This window comes from Populus trichocarpa, chromosome 15 (assembly GCF_000002775.5).
Source record: "Populus trichocarpa isolate Nisqually-1 chromosome 15, P.trichocarpa_v4.1, whole genome shotgun sequence".
Classification (NCBI taxonomy): Eukaryota; Viridiplantae; Streptophyta; class Magnoliopsida; order Malpighiales; family Salicaceae; genus Populus; species Populus trichocarpa.
The window spans coordinates 3,627,788-3,639,428 of NC_037299.2; the positions used below are offsets into that span (position 1 = coordinate 3,627,788).

At 35.2% G+C, this 11,641-nt stretch overlaps 1 protein-coding gene and 1 long non-coding RNA gene across 3 annotated transcripts; both read left to right on the forward strand.

Annotated features, from left to right (window-relative positions):
• The first annotated feature begins 1,311 nt into the window (after positions 1-1,311).
• On the forward strand, positions 1,312-9,341 carry LOC7462485 (mitogen-activated protein kinase 9). Of its 2 annotated transcripts, XR_008057494.1 has the most exons (12): positions 1,312-1,875; positions 2,983-3,391; positions 3,466-3,593; positions 4,879-4,938; positions 5,888-6,037; positions 6,267-6,422; positions 6,545-6,682; positions 6,780-6,853; positions 7,147-7,248; positions 7,501-7,750; positions 7,893-8,644; positions 8,900-9,049. XR_008057494.1 is itself a non-coding variant. In XM_002322057.4 (11 exons), exons 1-11 carry the CDS (start codon positions 1,591-1,593, stop codon positions 8,963-8,965), a joined length of 1,818 nt encoding a protein of 605 aa, XP_002322093.3. In that variant the 5' UTR covers positions 1,317-1,590; the 3' UTR covers positions 8,966-9,341. The 2 variants fall into 2 exon arrangements, 1 of the variants encoding a protein (XP_002322093.3); XM_002322057.4 differs by lacking the exon at positions 7,893-8,644 and having other exon boundaries at positions 1,317-1,875; positions 8,900-9,341.
• A 761-nt stretch (positions 9,342-10,102) lies between these two features.
• Positions 10,103-11,231, forward strand: LOC127904372 (uncharacterized). The gene is made up of 3 exons (XR_008057495.1): positions 10,103-10,536; positions 10,716-10,907; positions 10,994-11,231. It is a non-coding gene; the product is annotated as an uncharacterized LOC127904372 (long non-coding RNA).
• The last annotated feature ends 410 nt before the right edge of the window (positions 11,232-11,641 follow it).

The following is an 11,641-nucleotide window of genomic DNA, read 5'->3' on the forward strand; positions in this document are numbered from 1 at the left end:
AAACTTAAATCATGAGATTGAGATAACATATAGAAAGCAATCGAATAATTATGAGATAACCATATTGAAGAATAAAATTAAAAAAATATAAAAAATCACTTGAATCAACAAACTAAACTCATGACCTGAGTCATGAGACAAAAAAACCCTCATATAACACTAATCAAAACAAAATTATGAAGCCTAATTCCTAACGAACCTACTATTTAAAGGATGAAATCAAGAAAATCCAACTAAAAAAGGAAAAAAAAACCTGAGTCAAATAGCCTAACCTGCGAATCGAGTCATAAGATTGTGATAACTCCTTAGAAAGTAATAAATAAATAAATTATGAATCTCAGTTTTCAATCAACTTATTGTTGAATGATTAAATTAAAAAAAAATCAAATAAAAAAGGACAAAAATAATGACTAAGTCAACCCGAATTAACTTATCAAATTCGGATAAAGAGATCAGGATAATTCCATAGAAAACAAATAAAAAAATTATAAAGTTCAATTCTCAACTAATTCAATGTTGAAGGATGAAATTGAAAAGAATTAAAAAAAGAAAACAAAAAATCCCGAATCAACCTGGCTAACCCGCAAAACTTTCAATCCGGGTCATGAGACCGTTATAACCTTATAGAAAAAAAATTAAAAAATAATTATGAAACCCAATTCCTAATCAAGTCAATGTTGAAGAATGAAGTTGAGAGAAAAATATAATTAAAAAATAACAAAAAAATGATCCAGATCAATACGACTAATCTTAAAAAGTCACGACCCGAGTTATGAGATTAAGATAACTCCATAAAAAATAATTTTTTTTTTCAAATTTAATACCTATTAATCCCAATTTAATCCTCAATATTATGAAACTCAATTTATAATGAAACCAATGTTAAAGGATAAAGTTAAGAGGAAAAAAACTAATTAGAAATGAAAAGAAAAGAAAAGAAAAGAAAATGACGTAGATCAATATGATTAACCCTTAAAACTCGCAATCCAGGTTATGAGATTAGGATAACTCCATAAAAAATAAATTGAAATAAATTATGAAATTTAATATCTAATAAATCTAATTTAATCCTTGAAGAATTTTAAAAGTAAATTTTTTTAAAACTATTTATTGCTACAGTGAAAATTCAATCTCTTTTAGTTTATGTTAATTAATTAACGATACACTAAAAAAAGCAGGCTCTTTTAAGTATATGTTAATGCTATAATAAAAAACCAAGCTCATGCTAATTATAATAATAATAATTAAAGACACAAAAACATGTAGAAGGTATTTATGTTCTGTCATAACTCATAAAGTCAAAACCGAAGTAGCGAAGCCAACATGGGGTAATGTGAAGCGCCGCATGTCTCTCTTCCCTCTCCTCCGCACGCTTCGCCCAATCCACACGCTCCATAAATGAGAATTAAAAAAACCCAAACACACCATATACGCAACACGAGAGAGAGAGAGAGAGAGAGAGGAGAGAGGGAGATTCAATAGTAGTAGTAGAATAGATGGCAAGCCGAGAGGGATAATAGAAAGAGAGAGGGAGAGAGCGAGGAATGCTGGTGGCTATAAACAAAAAGGGAAATCAGGAAAACATTTTGTATGGGTGGGAGTGGAACGCTAGTGGACGGTATTCGTCGATGGTTTCAACGCCGAACCAACCATAACAATCATGATCACATTAATAATATTAACAAAACTACTTCTTCTAATGTTAGTAGTAGTGGTTGTCCACAATCATCGGTAAATGTAAAGGAGGGAATAAAGGGGACAGAGGAAGAGCAGCTGACTGTGATTGAGGATTTTGATATTTCTGATCTTAAACTTATTAGAGTTCCTAAACGCTTCCATTTCCCTCCTGGTTCTACCATGGGTCTTCAGAAGAAGGTAACCAAATCCCCCTTTTGACAATCAAGATTATAGATGGATTTCTTTGACTTGTGGGTTTTTCTTTTTTCTTTGTTTTGTTTTGTTTCTGATCTCTTCTTTGATTTCTTTGAGAACTACTGTTTCCCTTTTCTTTTGTTTTTTCTTTTTCAAAAGTGTTTTAGTTTTGTTTTATTGAGTTTTCTGGGATTTGTTTGGCTGCTCTGTTAATGGGTTTCAATGAGCTTAAAATCTAAATTTTTGATTGCAAAAATGTGAGGGGTTAAATGAGAAAATTGGATTTTTGGTTGGTGTTTGATATTGATCTTCCTCTTTCTGATTTCTTTCACTTTCGGTATACTATATTTCTTCATTGGACTTATCTGCATTTTTGGGTCCAAAAGAATGTGGCTTTTTTAAAGTGTGGCATTTATCGTTGTCGATTTTCTTATTAGTTGCACCATTTTGTTATCATTTATTATTTGGCATGGTTGTTTGATGTATATCACTAATTACCTCATCAGCATTTCCCTTTCTTAGTTGTTTCAGTTCCTTTTTTTTGGTTTTAGGAATGATTAGTTGATCTTATTTGTTTTTTGTGACCTGGTCTTTTATTTGATTGAATCTGTGAGCAACACGGTTATTTGCTTGAAAATATTCTTTTTTTGTTCTTTTCAATACAATTAAGAAAATTGTTTTCAAATTTATATTTATGATGCGAGGTCATGCTATTGACAATCTGACTTGTATCTTGTTGTATAACATTGTAAGAATGCGAAGTTGTCCGTTTGGTGGATTTTAGAAGTTAAATGTTCTTGCATGAGCTTCATGGAAATTGGAGTCTTTCTGTGAAATGCATCAAGAAGTTTCAATTTTTATTTGGGTGTTGGTTTTAGAATTATATGCTGCATCAGGTTCTTAGTGCTAAAACCAATAAGCCTTAAAAGATAGGTTTTTATCATTACCTCCCTTTAAAAGATCTTGCTTAGCTCAATGTTTTTTAATTACATGATTGGTTGAGATAGTTGATGCTATACCTTTTACATGTACTCCAATCCTCCTGCTCTGTGTCTCTCTACATATTATGCAGTTTGAAATTGACAAAAGTAAGTTTGATTCTTTATACAGGGCTCGGCAGAGGCAGATTTCTTCACCGAGTATGGAGAGGCTAGTCAATACCAAGTACAAGAAGTCATTGGAAAAGGTAGTTATGGTGTTGTTGGCTCTGCAATTGACTCTCATACTGGAGAAAGGGTTGCAATCAAGAAGATTAATGATGTTTTTGAGCATGTTTCTGATGCCACACGTATTCTGAGAGAAATTAAACTCCTTCGGTTGCTTCGTCATCCTGATATTGTAGAAATAAAGCATATCATGCTTCCTCCTTCACGCAGGGAATTCAAAGATATCTATGTTGTTTTTGAGTTGATGGAATCTGACCTTCACCAAGTAATTAAGGCAAATGATGATCTTACACCCGAGCATTATCAATTTTTCTTGTACCAGCTTCTTCGTGGTCTTAAATATATACATACAGGTATGTGTTTGTCATTGTCTATTGTCTTTCTATGTCTTTTTTGTTAGTTGATTCATTTTTTGCATTTCTTGCAGCAAATGTGTTTCATCGAGATTTAAAGCCAAAAAACATTCTTGCTAATGCCGACTGCAAACTGAAGATATGCGATTTTGGTCTTGCTAGAGTATCTTTCAATGATGCCCCATCAGCTATTCTTTGGACAGTATGTTCTCTAATGCTAGTCATGAGCTTCTGTGTTTTTCTGTTCTTTTTTAGGCCTACCGACAAAAAAAGTTCTTAAGCGTTTGTTTTTACAATTTTAGCCTATTTTCTAGCTTTCCTATATGTGCCTTTCTTTTTTTTGATTAGGTGCTGCAATTGTTTTCTATTATCACCATTCTGTCAAATTTGGGTTTGGTTTGATAACCTGAATTCTACATGACTTGGGTGAGTTTTGAGATGAAATTCAACCATGAGATCACAATAAAGGGAGGTTATTCAGAAAGAAATGACTTGAAATTAGTAATATGAATTATAAAAACGAAAGATTGAGTTGATTGTTACAAGGTCTCGATCATGCATGAATGCTTTATTTAATGATGATTGATGCTTGAGGAGGAAAAGTAGCTGTGTTTAGAGAAGATGGTGGCGGTTAACTTGTTTCACTTGTAATGAGTTGTGCGGGAATCAAGCTTGCTTGTGTTGGGCTTTTGGCTGTTGGTAGCTGGGTAATGGGTTTGAAGAGATGGACTTAATGAATAGGTGACTGTTTGATGGGCGTTGATGTTTTTGTGGCTGGTTAGGGTGTTTTTCCTTGTATGCTTGATTGGCTGGTCATGGAGGTGGGTTCATGCAATGTTTGTTCGGTTGGTTGTGGAGGTGGATTTTGTGCTTGAAATGACTGGTTGTAGAGGAATTGATAGATGCTTACCAGTTTTTCATGCTTTTGGGTAGGTTTGGATTATGGATCGTTGTTTAAGAGGAAGTTTAAAGTATTTGAAGATGGATGACCAAAATCTGGAAAATATTCTGGAATCTGATGATGGGAGGTTAAAGATAGCAAATACAAATTAAAATATATTTTGATCCTCGAGATTACTGAAGTTTTGTCATCACTAGGTTTATAAATAAGAGTTATGATTGTTGTCATTTTAGCATATCTCAGGTGGAGCCAATTTAAAGTATCCTATAATTTTCTGACATGGAATTTGTGTACAAATGCTAGTACATGAAGATTAAATGTCAACATCTTGACTCCAAATTGGAGCAGACCATGATGGCACTACATAATTGCAGCACTTAATAAAAGCTCATGGACATGCTTGCAAAACTTGACATGATGTGCTACAAATGAAAAAATGCTAAAGCATGTGGTGTTTCTTTTTTATTTTTGTCATTGGGATTTCTTTCAATGACGCTCTTTTTTGATGTCATCTTATTGAAAATTACAGGCTGGAAATCTCTAAGAACTATAATATGCTAACTTTTTCTCCCCCTCTTTTTGGAAGGACTATGTAGCTACTAGATGGTATCGTGCTCCTGAACTCTGTGGCTCTTTTTTCTCCAAAGTAAGCTTTTTTACTGTTTGATGTCTCAACCCTTTTATTACTTTCCTATAATACTCTGGTTGCTGTGATGGCTTAAGGTATTTAAAAGACTGATCTAGGGACTAAATTGGGATATCCCTATTTGTTGATTTCTCCTTTCTTCATTTTTCCCAATTGATTCCACTAGGCATCAATGGCATTGATTAATTCATCTTGTTATGTCAAATAATTTAATATATAACAGGACACTCATTTTGGACCTATCCTTGGTAATTTTGTCCAATTTACTTGACGTATTTATGAGATAATCATTAAGTAGCAGCATGTTATCCATTGTAATTACCTCTGGATTTTAATGAGGGATCTTAACCCATCCTATATGTTGAAATTTGGTTTGCTGTTTTTCCAAATTTAAGCTGTTAGAGGTGCTATCAGCCAAATATTTATCACCCGTCAGTAACAAGTGGTGCTGCTCTTTAATGAGGAAGAACAATATCTGCCTGGCAGCTAAATATGATAAAATATTTCATTTCAGGTGGATCATGGCTGGTATTCTATCATCTTAAAGTGTACAGGATCTGATATGGATCTATGCTGTATTCTCCCACAATTTTAAGCCTGAATCTTGGCATTTCTTTATTTTTGTTCTTGATTCTTTGATTATTTTCATCCAGTGAAATACATTCAATTGTTAAGATATTGCAGCATGGTCCAGATGGTCATAATGATACTAAGAATTTATTGTATTTATAATATGCATGCACATGATAGGTTTGAGATTGTGTACATTTTTCATTCTTGATGACTTGCACGTTTTCACTTTCAATCTTTTGGCATAGTGGTAAATGTTTGCTGCTCAAGTTCATTGTTACATTTCAGTTATTTCTTTATTCATGAGCAGGTATTTTAGCATCATTTTTCTTCAACTGTTGAAAATACACAGTTACTAAGTGTTTTCATCTTCCTTCAGTACACTCCTGCAATTGATATTTGGAGCATTGGATGTATATTTGCTGAAATGCTCACAGGAAAACCACTTTTTCCTGGTAAAAACGTGGTTCACCAGTTGGATCTTATGACTGATTTGCTGGGCACTCCACCTCCTGAATCTATTTCAAAGGTTAGTATCTCATTACAGTCACTGCTTTTCTGCTGTCAATAGACAAACCTATGGTACAATTTTATGCTGTCATTGTTGTAAGCCTTTTGCAGTAAATTGCTACTCTTAGTTCTTAAAAAGTGCATTAATTTGTTGCTCTTCTGCTTTTATGTCACATAGTTTGTTGTTTCCTTTTGTTCCTTTTTTTCATTCATGTTTCTCCTCATGTTACTTGGCATTATGTTGGCAGATTCGGAATGAAAAGGCAAGGAGGTATCTTAGTAACATGCGGAAGAAACCACCAGTTCCATTCCCTCAAAAGTTCCCTAATGTAGATCCATTGGCTCTTCGCCTACTGGAGGGCCTGCTTGCATTTGATCCTAAAGATCGTCCGACAGCTGAAGAGGTACTAAGATTCAGTAGTTTTGTAACCCTTATTTCAAATTCAAATTAAAATAAAGATAAAAGAGATATCTATGACAGTTATTTGTGAATCATGATACATTCTAACATCCCTAATGCGCCCAGGCTTTAGCAAATCCTTACTTTAATGGTTTGTCAAATGTCGAGTGTGAGCCCTCCACTCAACCTATTTCAAAATTGGAGTTTGAGTTTGAGAGGAGGAAAATAACAAAAGATGATGTAAGGGAACTGATCTACCGAGAGGTATGGCAGCAACACTTTGATTCTTGTTGCTTTTCTTTGCACTGTGGTTTTCACACATCACTGTGACTAAAATGAACTTTTGATTTGTTGTAAACAGATACTAGAGTATCACCCGCAGATGCTGAAGGAGTACCTTCGAGGTGGAGAGCAGACAAGCTTTATGTACCCAAGGTAGGGTGGTTGCTTATAACCTAGGAAAAACACATTTTCAAGAAAACAGTAACTGGTAAAAATGTTTTCTACAAATATCTTATTTTAGAAAAATCTTCTTGGTAACTGGAAATTTCTCCAATTTCCCCACAAGCAAACATGACTTTAGAGAAGTTCTACAAATTTCACGACATTTTCAACACATTAGTGAATCAATACCTGATTTTTATGAAATATAAATATTTTGAAAATGCGGTGCTATATGTTCTGATATGAATTAGTTATTTGATTTTATTTTTCACTGTCAACCATAGTGGCGTTGATCGATTCAAGCGACAATTTGCACATCTTGAGGAGCACTATGGTAAAGGGGAAAGAAGCACTCCACTCCAAAGACAGCATGCTTCCTTGCCTAGGTATGTGCTGGACATGAGTTATTCTCCCTTTCATTTGAAGCTATTGATCATATGATTAGACAAGCTGGTTCGTTTTTCCATGCAAATCCCTCCCCCCTCCCCCTCTCCGTCTATAATATTGTATATGTGTGCAATTTTGACCAATTTCAAATGAATCATGACTCTCCATCTCCAAAACACCACTGATTCAACTATTTGATGATGTAATTTTCACTTAATATTGATGACCTTCAAGTGTCACCTCTTCTTCAGAGAGCGGGTTCCTGCTCCCAAGGATGAGACAGCAGCTCAAAGCACTGATATTGAGAGGCAAACTGCACCATCTATTGCAAAATCTCTTAAAAGTCTCCCAGGATTGCAGCAAGCAGATGGTTCAGAGGATGTGACAGTCGCTGCACAAAATGGATCTAGCAAGCCAAACTACAGTAACCGAAGCCTATTGAAGAGTTCCAGCATCAGTGCCTCCAAATGTGTGGTTGTGAAACCAAAAGGAGATTCAGAAGTAAGTGACATCATTTTACATAAATAATCTGTCCATACATGGAAGAGTCAAAGTTAGATTGAGTAGTAGAAGCGTTGAACATAAAAAGGAATTTATATAAGAAAACCTACACTCTCTTGCACCTATCTTGTTGTCTCCACAGAGAGCCGCTTCACTTCACCTTCACACACAAACACAGCCTAAAATGGATCATGTAATTGTGCTCAATGCAAGGATGCTGGGTCAATCTTCAAAGTTCTGCACCCACCACCTAAAGGGACTATCCACGTTCTGGTCTTTTACTTTAGGCAAAAGAAACAGCTACCTAAAAGGAGTTGCGGCTGCAATCTTTCATCACATGGGTCATGGAGCTCTGTTGGACACCATTTCTGCTGTAAGAAACAAAAAAGGACTCTTTGGTATTGCTGAGGGTATGTACCCAGGAAGTTTGTGTACTGTAGCAATAAAGGAGCACTTATGGTTGGGTAATCTTTGCCGCTAAGATCTATCCCTTGAGGTGCTGTTTTCTGTAATTTTGAGCATCATGTTAGTGATCATGGAGTGGCTGCTTAAGTTTCTGGTGATTATGCGATGGTTATCAGGCTTTCAGCCACAACCCTAAATCCTAATAGTGAACCCACAAGGATCAAGCTTGCTTCTGGTTCCTAAAAGATTTTTCTAAGGCACTGGCATGAAATGATTGGAGACAAGTTGCAGGTGGAGGAAGGACTGAGAGACCCTGCTAAGGCTGGTAATGCTTGCCAATTTAGAGTAAAGACCTAAAGTGCATGGTGTGGCTATGTACCTAGTTGAACATTCTTGTGAAGGAGATGATCATCAACACATTGGACATGTTTCATTGCTACAATGAGGACTAGTCGGCTTAGGGGACTGGCTGCTGCTAGTGCTGCTAAGGTTGATAAGAGTGTGTAATGGGCACCACTTGTTTCACTGTTTTTGGGAACCATGCTTATTAGATTTTTCAGGGCTTATAGTCATGCCTGTGTTGGAAGTTTTGTTTAAATGTTAATTTATCCATGGTTTTTTTTTTTTAAAATAAAAATAAAAATGAAAAGCTGCTTAAATGGGTGATTTCACACAGCAAAAGCGGGATATTAAAAACTGGTATGTTTTAATCCTCCCTTCATATTTTACTTTTTCTTATTGCAGGAGATGATTAAAGAGGTCAGTGATGAGGATGTCAACGACTTGTCTCAGAAGGTTGCAACCTTGTAGAGATTCAGGTGGCTGAATCTGGCAACCTGCCCGTTTTCCAGCGTAGTGTGGATAGTGGGTACTTCACAATGACCTACACGGAAGACCAGGTAGAAGCTAGCTACAATGGGACTACATTGTTATAGTTACCCCTCTAGATTGCAGAGAAGAGATGTGATCTCTTGTGAATGTAACTCCATTCATCTTTTGATAAACAAAAAAAAAGTACTTTATTCTATTTCTTAGTGTGATTTGATAGGAAAAGGGATTTTGGTCTGAAGAAGACGTGGTCCAATGATATCTGTGGTATGCTCTTATAATGTTATTGACATCATCGTTACGCATTTGAGTTATCTTGAAGAAATGAAACATGTAAAGGAAGCTGGTTTAGCTGTGATGCATCGTTCCCAAGAATTAATGGAATATGAGCTTGGCACGGTGACACAAAGGGGTTTAAGCTAAAAACCTGACTTGAAAGACTGATTGGTTTACTGGGATTTTGCCTTCTGTTGTTTATGGAGTAGAAATAAGCACCAGTCAGGCAAAAGTGCCCCAAAGGGAAACAGCTTGCATGCAACATCTCTTAAAAGTTGCTTCCTCAGGAAAGCATTCAAAAGTATCACAGCCTCTCTTCAAGCACGCCATGCCATGCCAGTTTGCTTTTACAATACAAACATCAGATGTGTACTTGAATTAGTGGAATTTAGCAATAAACGTCCATTGCTTCAAAGTACTTGTTATGTTATTGTTGGTTTGTCAATTATATTATAAATATTTCACCTTTTTTTATTTAAAATGAAAAAGAAAATAAATATCACAGGGTACTTTTTTTTTATCAGAAAAAAGCGAAAGAGCTTGTCATCATACTCTGGTTCATGTGGTAGTGTACATTCCCAGGCATGCAGCTTAACTTGCTGACAAATCAAAATCATGTGGGTTTGCACAAAAGAAAGGGAATAACATTTTAACCGAAGCATCGAGCAACATTTACCCTGCAATGGAGTTTTTTTCATCAATCAAGACCATCCATTTTCTTGTTTATAAATAGACAAAAATGCCACAAGAGTAGATCCTAAACAGAAGGGATTAAAACCTGTGCAGAAAAAATGGAGAAAGGTAATGTTCCCCCTTACTTTCTTTCTGCTCTAGTATCATTTCCCTAAACCGAAGACATTATTTTTTCTTGGAAACATTTTCAGCCAAAACAAACAAACCCCAATTGCTAAACATGGTTAATAGCATTTTGTAGGGCATGGGAGTTAAAGTTATGGTTCTGATTTTCTTCTTTGAAATTGCATTACTAACTCTTTGGATGTTCCACATGTTGAATGTACCAGAGCTTCTGATGTATAAGAACAACCTGCAAGAGTACACATAGAAATTAGACTTGTCATTTCCAGTTTACCATACCACCAATGAAGGATTCCATCACGCAACAAAGTTTAGGTCAATTGTGCTGGTTTATGGAACAACATATGCATCTAGGCTAACATTTTCTCATCGAAAAGAAGCCGAGCAGGATGTTGAAAAATTTGCTCTTGAGTGCATAAAAGAAAAGCTGAAAGTTGAAGACTCTTCCCACTATTTACAAGGTGTGTGAATTCCCAGGTTAGTATGCTTTGAACTTGAAGAATTTTGTTATCTGCTACTTTGTTGGCTTCTAGCAGTGCATTGATTGTATTACACATTGTTGACATCTTCTGATTTTCTTAATTTAACTTTTTCTGACAAGAGAATGAAGCTCACCATCTCAATTTAAATTGTATTCTAGGATCCAAGACATTGCAAGTCTATTTTGCAAGAATTTGCATCAACAAGGACCTGGAATTTCCAAGTATATGACCACTGAAGCAGAAGACATGTGACCAGTCTGTGTCTCTAAATTGTTTTTTCATGGAAGTAGCAAGAAGCAGGAAAGAGCCAGAGAAACTGGCAGGACAAACTGCGATTCAAACACTTCTTGGTATTTTGCTAGGGCTTGATTTCATAATGAGTTTTTAGCTTTCACGAATGGTTCGTGATAATTTTACACCAAATGTTATTTTACAGGTTGTGAATCTCATTCAGGAGTTCTTCGCCAGATAATCAATTCCAAAGTCAAATTATGTAGGGCAAATGTCAAAGCTCCAAGCTGCGAGCAGAACAACTCGTCAGAAGTTTGGAAGGCAGGCAATTTATTGTTGTTGCTTGAAGCTTCAAAAACTGCTTCTTGCTTAAAACTAATGAGTTTCTACTTGTTGGTTTTCCAGTGAAGTCTTTAAGCCACCCATCTCTCTCAAAATTTAGAAACTAACGCAAGTACACTAGTTAGTCATTTGGATACTGTTATGGTATATAAATAAAAAAGATAATGAAGATAAAAATGTATTTAATTGAAGAAATATAGATAAAGATATAAAAATAAATGTTTTTATAACAATTTTAGAATGAATTTTTGTACTTTCAAAACATGAGGTACAGAGTAGACATGTCTTAATAAACAATATTTTTTTTATTTTTTATTTCTAAAATATCATTGTAAAAAACTCTCAATTCCAAAATTATTCAATTACATCATATAAGGATAAAATTAAATTATTTTCATAGTTTTAGAATCCAACTCAGGGGTCAATCCAGGAAAGAACTCGGGTCACTGGGCGAGGCCTGAGTCACGGGTCAGGTTGACATGGGTTTACCTGAGTCAGCATAAGAATAAAA

What these genes read in the sequence shown, in the direction of transcription:
- LOC7462485 (XM_002322057.4), top strand. Translation starts at nt 1,591, where the DNA reads ATGGGTGGGAGTGGAACGCTAGTGGACGGTATTCGTCGATGGTTTCAA. An exon ending in GTGGCTCTTTTTTCTCCAAA is followed by an intron (nt 4,939 to 5,887) that starts GTAAGCTTTTTT and finishes ATCTTCCTTCAG; the next exon opens with TACACTCCTGCAATTGATAT. An exon ending in CTCCTGAATCTATTTCAAAG is followed by an intron (nt 6,038 to 6,266) that starts GTTAGTATCTCA and finishes TTATGTTGGCAG; the next exon opens with ATTCGGAATGAAAAGGCAAG.